This window comes from Chiloscyllium punctatum, chromosome 8, assembly GCF_047496795.1.
Source record: "Chiloscyllium punctatum isolate Juve2018m chromosome 8, sChiPun1.3, whole genome shotgun sequence".
NCBI classification, from domain to species: Eukaryota; Metazoa; Chordata; class Chondrichthyes; order Orectolobiformes; family Hemiscylliidae; genus Chiloscyllium; species Chiloscyllium punctatum.
The window spans coordinates 116,380,902-116,397,938 of record NC_092746.1 but is presented as its reverse complement, the minus strand read 5'-3'; the positions used below and the strand labels follow the sequence as shown (position 1 = coordinate 116,397,938).

General features: G+C 43.4%; 1 protein-coding gene across 1 annotated transcript in view; it reads left to right on the top strand.

Annotated features, from left to right (window-relative positions):
- The window catches only part of LOC140480838 (nuclease EXOG, mitochondrial-like), a 46,042-nt gene extending 32,751 nt beyond the window's left edge, over positions 1-13,291 (top strand). Inside the window, exon 6 of the mRNA XM_072576306.1 lies at positions 10,513-13,291. Within this exon, the coding sequence (XP_072432407.1) occupies positions 10,513-10,974 (462 nt within the window). The 3' untranslated portion in view covers positions 10,975-13,291. The remainder of the gene's footprint in view (positions 1-10,512) is intronic.
- The last annotated feature ends 3,746 nt before the right edge of the window (positions 13,292-17,037 follow it).

The following is a 17,037-nucleotide window of genomic DNA, read 5'->3' as shown; positions in this document are numbered from 1 at the left end:
TCCTTTTAACAGCACACGCATTTTAACAGCTGCCTGTATTTTTTTTGAAAGAGGCGAGTCTTGCTTATCACTTTACTGAGCTTCAAAAAATTGAATTGCTGGGAGTTCTTGCAAGTGATATTGTTGATAATTTTCCACTATCCCTTGGATGGAGCTGTCGTTGTTAAATGAGGAAGTAATTGTTGCACTGTTTTGGGTGGAGAAATGGCAGATGGAGTTCAATCCGGGTAAGTGAGAGATGCTGCACTTTAGGAATTCAAATGTTAAGGAAAAGTATACAGTTAGTGGTAGGACCCCGAACAGTATTGCTGTATTGACATTGTTAAATGAGGCAGTAATTGTTGCACTGTTTTGGAATCTTGTTCCTTCTGGTGCCTGCCACAGTATTGCTTTGTTTGAACTTTTTAAGAAGACAAGATCTTTTGTAAGTTCGTGAATTCTGATGTTTTACTTCTCCATGGGGAGAAAAAAAATCACAAGTGTTTCAATTAAAATATCTCCCGTTGAATGATAAAGAATTGAGTCTGTGCCATCTGTTTTAAAGAGAGGTGCAGTTAGTTGATCTTCCCCATATCCCTGCAATCACGTTCTCCATTAAATAATTATCTGCTTCTCAAGAGAAGGTTACTATTTCGACAGTATCCACCAGGCTGTTGGTTGCGCACTTTTTGTGAAAATATTTTTCATGATTAGATTCCTTACAGAATGGAAACAGGCCCTTCAGCCCAACAAGTCCACACTGACCCTCCGAAGAGTAACCCACCCAGACCCATTCCCATTCCCCTACCCTACATTTACCCCTGACTAATGCAGCTAACACTACAGGCAATTTAGCATGGCCAATTCACCTGACCTGCACATCTTTGGATTGTGAGAGGAAACCGGAGCACCCGGAGGAAACCCACGCAGACACGGGGAGAATGTGCAAACCCCACACAGACAGTTGCCTGAGGCTGGAATCGAACCCAGATCCCTGGCTCTTTGAGGTAGCGATGCTAACCACTGAGCCACCCAATGTTATTTCTGGTTCTTTTGCTAGTCACATCAAACCTGTGATCTGGAGTTATATACCTTTATGATATTGGGAGCAATTTTTCATTATTTATCTAAACATTCCGTGATTTTAAGCACTTTTCACCTTGGCCTACTCAAGTGTACAATCCCAGTTTTCTATTCTGTCTCATCATTAATTGCTCGTTCCTGAAGCCACTCGCATGAACCTCTTTTCATACCCTTCCCCAAGCTTCACACCTTGTTACAGTGTAGTGTCCAGAAGAGGCACAATATATCATCAGAGGCTGAGCTCGTGTTTTCTATTGTTTTAGTACAGCTTGCTTGCTGTATAAAGCCTGAGATCGCACATACTTTATTATTAACTCTTACACTTACCTGAACTGCCACCTTTAAAAGCTTTGTGCATGAACACCCACAGGTCTCTAGCTTCTTACTTCCCCTTCAAATTCACACCAATATGTTACCACTTCCTCTTCTCAATAACTTACATCCTGTATCCTCTGTGTCAAATTTCTTTATAACATTTTATAGAGTCAGAAAGTTAGATAACATGGAAACAACTTGTCCACGCCGATCAGATATCCTAGGCTGATCTAATCCTATTTTGCCAACATTTGGCCCATATCCCTCTAAACCCTTCCTACTCATGTACCCATCCAGATGCCTTTAAAATATTGTAATTGTATCAGTCTCCACCAACTCCATTTGTACATGCACCATCCTCTGCTTGAAAGATTTGCCCCTGAAGCCCCTTCTAAATCTTTCCCCTCTCACCTTAAACCTATACTCTATAGTTTTGGACACCCCCCCCATTCACCATATTCATGCCCCTCATGATCATATGAAACTCTATAAGGTTACTCCTTGGCCTCCGACATTCCAGGGTAAAAGCTGCAGTCTATTCAGCCTCCCCCTATAGCTCAACCCCTCCAATCCCAGTAACATCCTTGTGAATATTTTTCAATCTGTACAATATTCAAGTTGCACAAAGCCACTCTGCCCATCACACTGCAGTTGCAGACTTCCTACTATTGATGGCACTGTGGTAGGAGAAATGCTTATCTCTTCCTTCTACTCTAACATGGCCAAAGGCTCTTGCTAAAGCAATATTGTTTGGTTGCTAGAAATCTATAATAAAAACTGAAGATGCTGGAAATGCACAGCAGGTGAGGCAACAATTCTGGGCAGAGCAACAGTCTTAAATTTTCAGGTTAATGGCTTCTCTAAGTTGTGAAGCCCTTAACTCTGTGTCCGCAGATATTGCTTGCCCTGCTCTGAGCCTCTCAATCTCTCTGTCCCTTTCACTCTCTTGACTCCTTTAAGACGCCCCTTAAAACATACCTCTTCGACCAAGCTTAAGGCTTTAGTCTACCTTGATACCTCCTAACTTGGCCTGATATCAAATCTTGCCCTGTAATGCTCCTTGTGAAACACCTTGGGATGACATTAAAGAGTTATACAAATGCAGGCAGTTGTTGTTGAAGGTGGTTAATGTATGTCGTTCAGCAGAACTTTGTTTGACACAAAGGCAGCCAATAGTTTCTGTTGACGCTGAAATAGGTTGTTGGGGATAAATGCCAATAAATTGACCTGATTATATCTGGTCAATATTTGTTTTGTGAAGACAACATAGATTGAAAATAATTGGGCAAGTAAACAACAAATCCAAGCGATATTTTACATTCGTGTTGAACAAACACAAGGTACATAGTCATCAGTGTCTCATAGAGCATTATTAGAAAATGCACATGATATTAGTGATGACTAGAGGTTTCAAGTTAATTATATTCTAACTGATACTGTGCCAGGATGATTCTGCTAATTGGGAGCCTGCATTCTGTTTTCCTAATGTGTGGATAAATTTGTTTTTCATTGAATGCACTCTCGTTCCATAGCTTTCCAATTGCTCTTTAACATTAAAAGTAAGACTGACTTTAGTTAAAATTAGCGTTAAGGTCACAAGCTTAACATTGGAACTGAGCTGTCATAAAAGGGGCAGCCTGTTGGCTCAGTGATCAGCACCACTGCCTCACAGCGGCAGGCTCGATTTCAGCCTCGGGCAACCGTCCGTGTGGAGTTTGCACACTCTCTGCCTGAGTTTTCTCCCCCAGTCCAAAGCCATGGGAAATGCAGGGATATAGGGATGGGTAAGGGGATGGGCCGGGATAGGATGGTGTTCAGAGTGTTGGAGTGGGCTCGATGGGCCGAGCGGCCTGCGTCCACACCATAGGCAGAAGTGAGGACTGCAGCTGCTGGAAACCAGAGTTTAGATTAGAGTGGTGCTGGAAAAGCACAGCAGGTCAGGCAGCATCCAAAGAGCAAGAAAATCATCATATTAGGCAAACGCCCTTCATCAGGATTCACGTCCACACTGTAGACATTCTATGAAGCACTTTCTTCGTACAAAGGGTAATGGAAATCTGGAGCTGTCTCTCCCATGAGAGACTGATGAGGTCGAGGTCTGTTGGAAATTTCACAGCTGAGATTGATAAATCATTTACAACAAAAACAGAGATTGCTGGAAAAGCTCAGCAGGTCTGCTGGCACCTGTGGAGAGAAAGCAGAATTTGATGAAATCATTTGGTCCGTCTTGAGGGATACAGAATTAGTTCGGTCGAGTCAAGCTCGGGACCAGACAAACCAAGTGACTGGCACAGCAGACACAAGGGGCTGAATGGTCTACTCTTGTTCTCAAGTTAGTGGCAAGGTCCTCTCTAAAGATATCTAAATTCCATGAGCGTCCTGACCTTTCTCTGTGATGGCGTGTACAAAGAACACAAGTGACCATCATATAGAAATTGGCTGCTGAGAGTGGGAGGCATGAAGCTGATCATGCACATGCACTTTTTATCCTTACCGTTACCAACAGGGGCTGTTCAAACCATTGTGTTCAAAACAACCAGTTGAAAACAAAGGAATTTCCATGGCTGCCGTGATGAGATTCAGACCCAGGTTCCTGGAATATTACCTCGTGTCGGGGTTAACAGTCTAACAACAGGGCTGCCATCTTCCCATTATGGCCCATTTGCAGACTGACTTGCCCTTAATATTATAATGGGACTGGCAATCTGGATGAATGTTGGCAAATTTCCAAAAGGCATCCAGTAAGGAACTGCGCATAACTCTCCTTAATAAGGTGAGCCCGTGGTATTGGGGACAGCATATTAGCATGGACAGAGGATTTGCCAAATAATGGAAGACAGAGAGTTGGAATAAAGAAGGCATTTTCCACCTGTAACTAACAGAGTGGCACAGGGTTCAGTCCTTGGGCCACAGTTCCTTACAATCTATATCAAAGATTTGGGTAAGAGAAGTGACTTAACTCTCACCAAGTTTGCAGATTACACAGAAATAAGTGGGAAGGCAAGTAGTGAGGAGGACCCAAAGAGTCTGCTGAGGGATATGGACAGGTTACATTTGGCAGATGGAGTATAATGTGGTAAAATGTGAGTTTATGCACTTTGACAGGAAGGCCAGGAATGCTGAAAATTATTTAAATGGGGAAAGACTGCAGAAAGCTATAGCACAGAGGGATTTGGAAGTCTTAGTGCAAGAATCACAAAATAGCATCCAAGTTAAGCAGTAAATAGGGAAAGCAAATGGAATGCTGGTTTTTATTTCAGAGGGAATAGAGCATAAAACTAGAGAGGTCTTGGTAAAACTATACAAGGCACTTCTCAGACCAGGAATACTGTGAGCAGTTTTGATCCTCTTACCTAAGGAAAAATGGACTGGTCTTTCAGGCCGGCAGTCCAGAGAAGGTTGAGTAGGTTACTCCTGGGTGTAGCGAGATTTTTTTAGAAGGAGAGATTGAGTAGGTTGGACTGTACCAGTTTTGAAGATTAAGAGGTGACCTTATTGAGACATATAAAATTCTTGATTCGGAGATGCCGGTGTTAGACTGGGGTGTACAAAGTTAAAAATCACACAACACCAGGTTATAGTCCAACAGGTTTAATTGGAAGCACACTAGCTTTCGGAGTGACGCTCCTTCAGGTACAATCACCTGATGAAGGAGCGTCGCTCCGAAAGCTAGTGTGCTTCCAATTAAACCTGTTGGACTATAACCTGGTGTTGTGTGATTTTTAACTTTATAAAATTCTTGGGGAGCTTGATAGGGTACATGTGAAGATGTTGCTTCCACTTGTGAGATTGTCTCAAACAAGAGGTGTTAATCTCAGAGTAAAGAGGCATTTATTAAAGACAGAGATGAGGGGGAATGTTTTCTCCCAGAGCTTTGTGAATGTGTGGAATTCTTTTCTGCAGAGGATTGTAGAGGCAGGGTCATTCAGTGTGTTCACAGCTGAGATGGACAGATTTCTAATTGTAAAAGAATCAAAGGATGTAGGGAAAAGGCAGGAACGGGAGTTGAGGATGATCAGATCAGCCTTGATGTCACTGAATTGCACACCGAACCCGATGGGCCAATTGGCCTACCTCTGTTCCTGCATCTTATGGTTAGATTGTGAGGGTAGGTGGCAGCAGACGTATCTTATGCTGGTATATTCTGGCCTATTGGAGTCGGCCATCATTCACTGCAGATTTTGTAGAAACCAAACAAATAAGACGCTGAAGTCAGCTTGCTTTGCCCAGCCCAGTTATTCTAATTTTAGAATTTACACTCACAAATAACCAAAAGAATTGCTTTGACTTGTCATTTAGTTTGATGAGACATTTTTTGCTCAGTCCTTATTTTCTGTCACACTACATCACTGTTCTTCTCTGGCAGACCGTCACTCTTTTATGTTTGTTTGCTTGCTCACTCTCTCTCCTTGTTGTTGTTTGTTACTCTTGTGTCTTCATTGTAATAATTACTTGTACCTCTGTAACTTAAGACAGCACTAAGGGTCCAGCACAGTAACCGGTGCCCACTGGCAAATCGCATTGCAATACCTGATTTCCCCTGACTGGGAAACATAAACTAGCTAGATTTTCTCTTCTGTTCACAACATTGAGTTGCAGCTCTACACAAGCTAACATGTTCAAGGCACTTTTTTGGGGAAGAGAATTGCAAAAGCAGACCGCTAGCACTGAAAGCTGTTTAAAAACTATATTCATCACAGCTGAGCCTGATGCTTCCAGTCAGCCCAACTCTTTCTAGTTCACTGGATAATGGCACGGATGAGGTTCCCTGAATAACCACCCTCCCCCACACTCAGGTCGACAATTCATCACCTCATCTTGGCAATGTAATGCTATTTCAGATCATTCACTCTGCTGGGCACCTGATTTACATTTACAAGGGAGGGTTTACTTTCTGAATGCAGGGCTTCACTGTTTGAGTAAAGACCGAAAGGAGTGTGGCTGCTGTAAATCAGAAACAAAAGCAGAAGTTCCTGGAAAAGCTCAGCGGGCCGGGCAGCATGTGTGGAGAGAAATCCGAGTTAACGTTTCGTGCCCAGTGAACTCCCTCATCTGTTTAGAGGAAGTTGACCCAGACACCTCATTTACCATTCAGATGAACACCACCCCCTCATACTTAAATTGACTCATTGTCCTATTTTGTTTTGCCCCTGTGAAGTACCTTGGATGGTTTTGTTAGAGATGCTAGATAAACGCCAGTTGTTGTTGTCACGGCCCCAAGCTTTGTACCATGGGTTTTGTGTAACTGTAGGTAGCCGAGTATTGTTCTGACCAGATTCATTATAATGTGATTCAGTGTGTTTTGAATGTTTTAGCAGTACCAAAAGTGCATTTAAAAATACTATGGTATTTCAAATATTTCACACAAATCACCACTGACGTCTGCTTGCCTCATTGCTTCAGTTGTGTAGATTTCTATGTTTGGTTACTTGACTACTTCAGTTTGCTTCTTGAATGACTTCCAACTTCCCTATTTGGGCAGGGGTTCCCCTGCAAAAAGCTGCACGTTCCCGGTCCCCACTGTATCCCAACTTTGGGAAGGGGAATCTCCATTATGACTGGAGACAAGTATTTATTAATGAACTGCCCCAGAAATAATACACCAGTGAGTAGGCAAAGACAGGAAAACATATCGGCGATACAAATCATGAAGCACAATGCTGTCTAATGAAAGTACATGCTCATTTATATGTAGCAACTTTCATGATCTCTTAGACACTGCAAAACCATATATGGCCAGTGAACCACTTCTGAAGTGTTGTTGTTGGTGGAGGGAATATGGTAATCACTTTGCAAACAGCAACATGTTGAAAACCAGAAAGTCTGCTTTTAGTGATATCGGTTGAGGGATAAAAAGACTCCGTTCCAGATGAGTATAAATGGGATTGCCTCATTGGACTTTCTCACATCCGTAGAATCCCAGAACTCCTACAGTGCGGCTGGTGCCCAATCACCCCATCGTGTCTGCACCCACCCACCCACTGGGCATTTTGACTATGGGACTATTTCTTCTTGTAGCTGTGTTGTTTCATGTTTTGAACTCAGCTGTGTTCTCAGGTACACATTGTTGAAGGAAAGCTGTGTCGATTTTGACAGCTTGGGCATTACTAATTCTGCAGTCGGTTTCTGTACCAGCGGAGCACATCTCATCCAGAGGCTGCCTGTTGTCAACTCCTGTGACTGGGAATCTGTTGATATCAATTGAATTGCCATTTAACTGAATAATTAGAGTGATGTAAAGACATTATTATAGCCACAAACTTCCCCTCAATAAGGCACCACCAGTAACCTGATTATCAGATCTATCTAGCTGTCATTCAGATCAGCTCAAATTACATGTATAATAGCTGTAGAAAGCAGAGTGTCTTATAAATGTCCAACTCACTGTCTCCCATTTGATATAAGATTTAGAAGCTTTCTTCTGAACTACTAAGGAATAATTGAAGATTTAAGAAAAGCAGGTAGTGTTTTTTTTTGTAACTTTAATCTTGACTATCCACCTACACTCTTGGAGTCACTTATCCTGACCTAAATGTATTATATGATGAAGTGATACTAAATCAGCTTTTAATTTTAAAACATTTAAAGTGTTGTAGAGTGTGAGGTAAAGTTGGATGTGTAGAGTCGATCGACCATGATCTGCTTGAATGTTAGATCAGGCTTAAGGCACTAAGAGGCCTCCTCCTGTCTCTGATGTAGATAAACCTGCCTCAAATATTGCACTGGCTATCAAATCTCACATGAGAAACTGGACACAGAAGCGAGTGTACTCCCATGGTGTGGGGCTGGGACAGCTAAACTAAAATCTGCACTCTCAAATCCACTCAAATGCAAATAGGAACTACTGGATGAGGATGTCATACCAGATAGCACAGACTTCCTAGCCATATTAGTCCCTGCTGCGAATTCCATTCCCCAGCTATGATTCAGTTCCTCCTTTTGCCAACAGAATGAGATTAAACCAGTCTATTCCCTACCTTGATATCAAAGTGGATCCCAAGATGAGCTTTCAACCTCATGTTAGTGCCATCATTAGGACTATTACCATGTCTAAAATGTTGCCCAACCTCATCCCTGTCTCAGCGCATCCCCTGTTTGAAATCCTGTCTTACCTTAGTTACAGTTGGACCCAACTATTGGAGCTGGTCTCCTGCATAAACATAAGATCATGGACACCTCTCTTGGTTTGTGTTTTAACTCGCAGCAAGTCCGAATCACCTTTCACTGGTGTGCTTGTTTTTTTCTTTATTCATTCATGGGATGAGAGTGTCTCTGGTTGGGCCAGTATTTATTGCCCCATCCCTAATTGCCCAGAGGGCTGTTAAGAGTCAACCACATTGCTGTAGGTCTGAGTTAAATGTAGGTCAGACCAGGTAAGAACTGCAGATTTCCTTCCCGAAAGGACATTAATGAGCCAGATGGAGTTTTCCAACAATCGACAGTGGATTCATGGTCATCATTAGACTCTTAATTCCTGTTTTTTTTTTAATTACTGAATTCAAATTCTACCACCTGCAATGGTGGGATTGGTACCTGGGTGCCCAGAACATTACCTGGGTTTTTGGATTAACATTACAGTGATGATGCCACAGGTCATCACCTTCCGATCACTTGCTGACCTACAATTGTCTCCCAATCTAGCAACATCTTGATTTTAAAGTTCTCAACCTTGTTTCAGATTCCTGCATGTATTCATTACTCACTATCTATTGTAGCCCAGCAATCCCCCAAGGTATCTGGGCTCATTTAACTTTGGCCTTCTGTGCATTCTGGGTTCTTGTTGCTCCACTGTTGGCAGACGAATCTTCAGTTACCCATCTCCAAGTTTTGGAATACCCTCTGTATAGCTCCCTGCCTCATTTTCCTTAAGGCACCCTTTAAAGTCTACCTGCTTGCCCAAACGTTATGTCTTTATTTAATTTCTCAGAGGGGAACTGGGCATGGCTGAGTCAACTAGCATTTCGATCATAAGGTGTAGGAGCAGACAAAGGGCATTTGGTCCATCAAATCTACTGTACCATTCACTGATAATCCACAACTCAATTTTCCTGCCTTTTCACCATAACCCTTGTTTCCCTTACCAATTAAAAATCTATTTAACTCTGTCTTGAATAAACTTAACGACCCAGCCTGTACAGCAATCTGCATTAAAGAATTCTATAGATTCATTACCATATGAAAGAAGAAATTCCTTCTCATCTCTGTCCAAACTGGCCCGTCCCTTATTCTGAGATTGTACCCTCTGGCCTTAGACTCTTGTACAACCTGTCCAATCCTGTCAAACACCTCTAAAAATCTTGTATGATTCTATAAGGTCACCTCTCATTCTTTCCACACTGTGGGGAGTCTGTGAATTCTCCTGATCTTGGAACAGCACGTTTGAGAGAGCAAATGGTGTCTCCATATACAGCCTCACCTGAAACATAGCCCCCGCTACCCACTCAGTACGGCTCTGAAGTGTTCAAGGGATGAGAACTATCAGCTTTCTAATCGGGTGACAATGCAAAGCACTGAGCCCTTTTAGTTGGATCATAAATGGACTGTTGCCATGGATTGAGTTGCAAGGAATAAAAGCCTGCACCTCAGCCTCTTGACAAAAACAGAGTCTAGATTAGAGTGGTGCTGGAAAAGCACAGCTGGTCAGGCAGCATCCGAGGAGCAGGAAAATCAATGTTTTGGGCAAAAGCCCTTCATCCGGAAGCCCCTCATTCCTGATGAAGGACTTTTGCCTGAAGTGTCGATTTTCCTGCTCCTCGGATGCCGCCTGACCAGCTGTGCTTTTCCAGCACCACTCTAATCTAGACTCTGATCTCCAGTATCTGCAGTCCTCACTTGTGCCTCATGACAAAAATGAACAAAGCACAGCTGGCATGCCCAAATCCCTCAAGTTAGGTTTTTACTCTGAGTATTTGTGTGAGAGGACTGATAATTGGGTGAGATAAAATCAAGAAATTAGCTTGATCAGAAAATGGAAGAGGAAGAAGTGGTTTAACTTCTGTAAAGCTTTCTTGCCCTGTGATTTCCAGCCATTTTCTATTTATTATAGTTTATCAGGCCTCTCTGGTTTTCCTTTTAAATGTTCAATGTTTCATCGATTTCTGAGACTTATCATTGTATCTCTGTCTTTACATTTAGGTGATAGGGAAGAATGAAGTTGCTGTACCAACACATCTGTACAAAATCGTTCTCGTTCAGAAGGGCAAGGCACCCTCTGAATTGTTGGCACTGGGAGCCTTCGTTGTGCCCAACAGTCCAATTGGCTTTGACCACCAGTTGTCTGAATATCAGTTAGACCTCCAGGACCTGGAGAGGATGTCTGGGATCACTTTCTTCCCAGCCTTGGACAAAGCCAAACAGTATCACAATCTCTGCCATGTAGACACCTGCAAGCTGCTGAACTTTGCAGAGTTTACTCAGTACATCGCCGGGCGGAAAGTGAAGAATGCCAGAACTTTGAAAGCGTTGGAGAAGATCATGGGCGAGCTCCGTGAGAGTAGGATTGAGCCGGACGAGTACCTTCAGAATCTGTACCTGAGGAAAAAGCAAGAGGTGGAACGGAAAGAAACAGCTGAAAGCGGAGCAGCCAAACCTGGTTAAACCAAGTAGAAATCGTGAGATGTGGTGGGCGGCACGGTGGCACAGTGGTTAGCACTGCTGCCTCACAGTGCCAGAGACCCGGGTTCAATTCCCGCCTCAGGCGACTCTCTGTGTGGAGTTTTGCAGATTCTCCCCCTGTCTGCGTGGGTTTCCTCCGGGTGCTCCGGTTTCCTCCCACAGTCCAAAGATGTGCAGGTCAGGTGAATTGGCCATGCTAAATTGCTCGTAGTATTAGGTAAGGGGTAGATGTAGGGGTATGGGTGGGTTGTGCTTCGGCGGGTCGGTGTGGACTTGTTGGGCCGAAGAGCCTGTTTCCACACTGTAATGTAATCTAATCTAATCATGTAGGCGGATGTGCACAGACATACATCAGGTGGTGCAGAGCTATGTTGTATCTGCTTACATGTGGATGTACATTCTGTGCCGAGATGTCCTGTGTAAGATACATGCAGGTATGTATTGACATACAGCAGACAGACTGCTTTAAGGTGTTTCCAGGTATCTGGTATATTAGATATATGCTTTCACTGTATGGGATATTATTTACTGACTGGCATAAGGATATGCAAAGTTAAATGATAATGAGATGACAGAAATACTTTGACAAATTATGTTTAGATATGTACTCCAAGAAGATGCTGTTAGATTCAGCTATGGGCTATGGGATGTATTGTACAGTATATGTGGATACGTAATGATAAATGGTTAATACGAATATATGCAGATTGTGTGGCATGTATTAACTTGATTATGTGCTGACAAGGTAGAACCTCTCTTGTGCTTTATTTTTATTTCCAATTTTGCCTCATTTTAGTCCCCACTTTATATAATTCTTTTAAAAAATCTCCTTGTTTTTCTGGGCTATGTCCTGCTCCTGGGGTGAGAGACGTTTTGTTAATAGTCTCCAGGCCAGATTTCCCATTGTGAACAGTGTGGAAATGGGTGGGGGCAGAAATGTGCCATAGACTTTAATGGTGTAACCATCACAGTGCTGTGTCTTGTACAAATTCCTCTTTAAAAGAAGCTGCCCCTCAAAGATGCACTGACCTCGCTGATTTGTTCATTTGCACTGAATAGCACTGAGATTTGAGCCAAATGTTGAAGTTTACAGTCCTGACACGATCCACTGACCTGTTGGACGTGGTTGTGGGTGCACCAGCCACTTGTGATACACTTTGGAAAAGCAATCGTGATGTCTACATGAAACAGCCTGAAAGCCCAGGGTGCAAATATAAGCAAAAGAACCAGAGGAGAAATGGGGAGAATCTTTTCACATGGCAAATTATGATATGCAATATATGTCCTGAGGCAGGGGAAGCAACTCAGTTGTAATTTTCAAAAGGTAATGAGATAAATATTTGAGTGTTGAACTAATTTGATAGTTCTATCAAAGGGCGGACACAGAACAATCGCCAGTGAGCCTCATTTACCATATTGTTCTATGATGTCAGAAGTCACACAGTACCAGGTTACAGTCCGACGGGTTTATTTGAAATCGTGAGCTTTCGGAGCACTGCTCCTTCATCAGGTGAAGTGGAGGGAAGTGCACAGAATTTATATGCAGAGAGATAATGGCACTTCTCCTTGTCCTCATTAGAACATAGCAAATAGGAAAGTACAGCACAGAACAGCCCTCCAACCCACGATGTTGTGCCGAGATTTAATCCTAATGTAAAATATAATAACCTAACCTACGCACCCCTTAACTCAGTGCTCTCCATGTGCATGTCCAGCAGTCACTTAAATGTCCCCAATGACTCTGCTTCCACCACCACCGCTGGCAACACATTCCATGCATTCACAACTCTCTGCGTAAAGAACCTACCTCTGACGTCTCCTCTATACCTTCCTCCTAATATCTTCAAACTATGACCCTTTGTGTCAGTCAATCCTATCCTGGGGAAAAGTCTCTGGCTATTGACTCTATCCATGCCTCTCATTACCTTGTATACCTCGATCAGGTCCCCTCTCTTCTTCCTCCTCTCCAGAGAGAAAAGTCTGAGCTTAGTCAACCTGTCTTCATAAGACAAGCCCTCTAGTCCACGCAGCTTCCTGGTAAACCTTCTTTGCACCCTCAAAAAGGCCTCCGTGTCTTTCCTGATGAAGGGTTTATGCTCAAACGTCAATTCTCCTCCTCAGAGGCTGCCTGACCAGCTGTGCTTTTCCAGCACCACACCTTCAATCTGATCTCCAGCATCTGCAGTCTTCACTTTGTCCACACCAGTCCAACACTGTCACTTCCACACCTCGTTCTTAGATGTTATTTTAAACTCTAAATAAAAACATGGTCATTTTATTTTGTTATATTAGATGATATCATTTATGGTCAAATATTCATATTGCATTATGATTGTTTGGAAGTTCTTGCTTCAAAAGCAGACAGACAGTCACTTACATATTGCGTATACCTAATGATAAATGGTTATGGTCATTGATACCTACGGCGCAGTTACTCAGTGGTTAGCACTGTTGCCTGATAGTGCCAGGGATCCGGGTTCGATTCCAGCCGCAGCCGACGGTCTGTGTGGAGTTTTGCAGATTCTCCCCGTGTCTGCGTGGGTTTCCTCAGGGTGCTCCGGTTACCTCCCACAGTCCAAAGATGTGCAGGTTAGGGTGGATTGGCCATGCTAAATTGCCCGTAGTGTCCAGGGATGTGCAGGCTAGGTGAGTCATCCATGGGAAATGCAGGGTTACAGGGCTGGTGAGGGGGTGCTGTCTGGGTGGGATGCTCTATGGTGTGCACCTGATGGGCCGAATGGCCTGATTCCACGCTGTAAATTCTAAATGCTCCCAGAAGGCAAGCAAAGACTGATCTTTTCATGGCTTTTGGGAATAAAAACTATTGGTTCAGCAAATATCTAAAGCTGCTTTTCAATTCTGAAGGATCTCCAAACAAACCTCAGCATTTCTGCCAGAAGGGATTTTTTTTTCACCGATTTGTTCTTTCAGGAAAATGATGCGAAAAACAGTTGTTCACGATGCTAAGCCCTGGGTTTATAAGTTTCTTCGTTTTCATTTCCTTGAGCCTGGAAGGAGAACAGTGTTTAAAGTTGCCAATATTAGATTCCTCCTGACACTGGATACAAGTAATCAGGCTTAATATCTAATCCTCCGGCTCCAGAAATGCAGAATCTTCGGGCTCTCCTGCGATCAAACAAACAGGCCGTCCAAGTCACACAACAGATGGTAGACGCAAGAGGACCCGTGAGCATTCCTTTGTGAGAATCAGTGTCCATTAATACTCTACAATACATCTTGTTTACTAGTCATTGACTTACTGTTTATTAAATACTGCAGGGAGGTTGATCCTGGAGTCTTGTACAACCTGCCGCTGCACATCAGTGATGCCGCGTACCTTGCCTGTTAGCTTCCAACAATGGCAGCTGCCATCTGCAAACAACACAATGATCCAAAATTGGACTTAGACCACCCCTGTAAAGTTTGGAAGGCTTTAATCTGCTTTCAGAGTTCAGACGGTGATCAAAAATAGAGTTCACTTCACATCCTCCACATAAATGCGTTGCCTGCTGCCCCACAGAGCCTGACCCCGTCTAAGAAGGTTCCAGGTTCCAGTCCACTTTTGTTGTGGGTTCATGTTACTGAGGAAGGATCCAGGGAATGTGAGTTCAAATCCCGCAATGACAGCTTGAGAATTTAAACTCCGTTTGAAGATTAATTTGGCTGGTATCAGTAAACGTGACCATGAAGCTGTCAGATTGTTATCAACAAGACGATTCAAGCTGTTTGTTAATCAGCTGCAGGGAGAGAAGCTAGCTGTTCTCACCCAGTCCAACCTCTGTGTGACTCCAGCCACCAAAAAGGTGGGTTCTTATCTCCCCTGTGAATTGGCTCACCAAGCTGCTCAGCTGTATTAGGGGCAGCTAGGAGTGCAGACACAAAACCTCTCACCAGCAATGCCCACTTCACAAGAATGCTGCTTTTGGAAAAGGCTCCCTCAGCTCAGTTTTGCTGATTGTTACCGAGGATTTGGCATTAGCAGACAAACATCAGCGTAGGCACCCCCGCTGTGTCTCATTGTCCACTGGTAACACCACTTCAGGCAGGCGGATCAAGAGCTGGGACTAGGTTGAGTGGTTTCTTTTCCGGCTGGCACAGGCACGATAGGCAGAGTGGTCACCTTCAGCACCGTCAGTGTTTCTGCTTTGAGTCATGGAGGTCTGCAGCATGGAAACAGGTCCTTCGGCCCAACTTGGGCATGCCGCCCAGTTTTCACAATTTAACTAGTTCCATTTGCCTGTGGTCCATATCCCTCCGTACCTGGCCCATCCATGGCCTTGTGGGAATTTTTCTGAAATGACGAAATTTGAGGTTGCTTCCGTCATTACCTTTGGGCAGCTTGTTCCAGACACACACCACCCTCTGTGTGAAAAACTGCCCCTCTGGTCTCTCTTGTATCTCTCTCCTCTCACCTTAAGTCTATGCCCTCTGGTTTTAGACTCACCTATCCTGGGGAAATGCTGTCGGCTATCTACCTCTCTTTTTATATACCTCTGTAAGGTCAAAAGTTGCTAAATAATTTGAGGAGGAGGGACATGTGGAGAAGGCAGGGGAGTGGCAGTATGTAAGTTACTGTTTGGAAGAGCCAGGATGGACACAATGGGCTGAATGGCCTTCTGTGCTGTAACAATCCTTGAAACGCAGCGGCTAAAGGTTCCTCCAAGGCTAGAAGTAGACTTTCTTCTGCAGCTCCACTCAGTAAAAATGTGTCCAATTTCTGCTGTCTAACTGCTCACTGGTGAAGAAGCACCCAAGTGACTCAGGTAATGGAGAGGTAAATTCACTGAAGATCGAAAGGAACGAGGGGAAAGGTTAAGAGAGATTTGTTTAATCTGCCAGTTGTCAGCGTGTGGAATGCACAACCAGAGGCACTGTTGGGAAAAGAACTGAATAGCTTTCGCAAGGAAGGTAGGTATACATTTGAAAAGTACAAAACGAAAGAATATCAGGAAAGAAGATGGGGTCAGCTTTCTTGATAATACTACAGAGCTGTAAGGCATCATGTGTTTTGAGATCTGCGTCATGATTGCGTTTACCAATGTTACATGAACCTAGCAGAAATGGCAATCATCCAACATTCTGCTTGTACTGTATAAAGAATGACAAGTCGCAACCTCCGAGCTCAAGGTGCACCTTGATCATTGGTGTTCCTCACTTTTACTGTGGTACTCCTGTCCTAGTGAAGTTTCTCAACTAGTTTAATATTACAAACTCTGTGACCATTCACAGCCAGCTGAAGTCTTGCATGTTTGGCTATAAGCATTGACATTCGGGAAGCCTGCACTGCATTCTGTGGCTACCCGTGGCTCTGGCCAGACCTTGAGCCTGTCTGACCCTGACATAGTAGGCGTTGTAGAGGGGATTTCCCTCAGGCTGTCATTAAAGCAGGTGCTCCCAGAGGTCAGAAGCAACCTCCTCAATTCCCTGCTGTTGTGATTCATTTTTCATCTTCCAAACAGATGAATCTTGACAAGTCTGTATCTTTCTTCTCTCTAGTTGGATCAGGATTTCAATTGGCTGCTTCTCAGGATTCCTCTCTCGCCTCACTCCTGGTTAAATTGTATTTGCCTAGCACCTTTCACAACCTTGGGCTTTTTATGGCCAATGAAGCACTTTTTGAAATGTTGTCTCTGATGTAACAGGAGGGATATGGGCTGGGTGCTGGCAGGTGGGACAAGAATCTGGTCAGCATGGATGAGTTGGACCGAAGGGTCTCCTTGCTGAACATCTCTATGACTCTAAAACCTCAAACACCGCAAAGTTTCCTGTTATTAACACAGTTATATTTACAGATATTATAGTTTTTTTCATTTATTTGCCTCAATGTGAATGGACTTGTTCAATCAACAGTTGATTCAATTTTGAGTCATTTTCTCCTCAAATACCACAATGCCCAATACTCAGTTGAGGGTCTGAGTGAGAAGGCAAGTTTGATTTAAGGCAAAGTTGTGTTATTAGTTAAGTGACTTACTCTGTATGTAAAATATAACAGTGATGTGTATACTTCCTGCATTACATTTTGATTACTTAATGTGTGTTTGTACA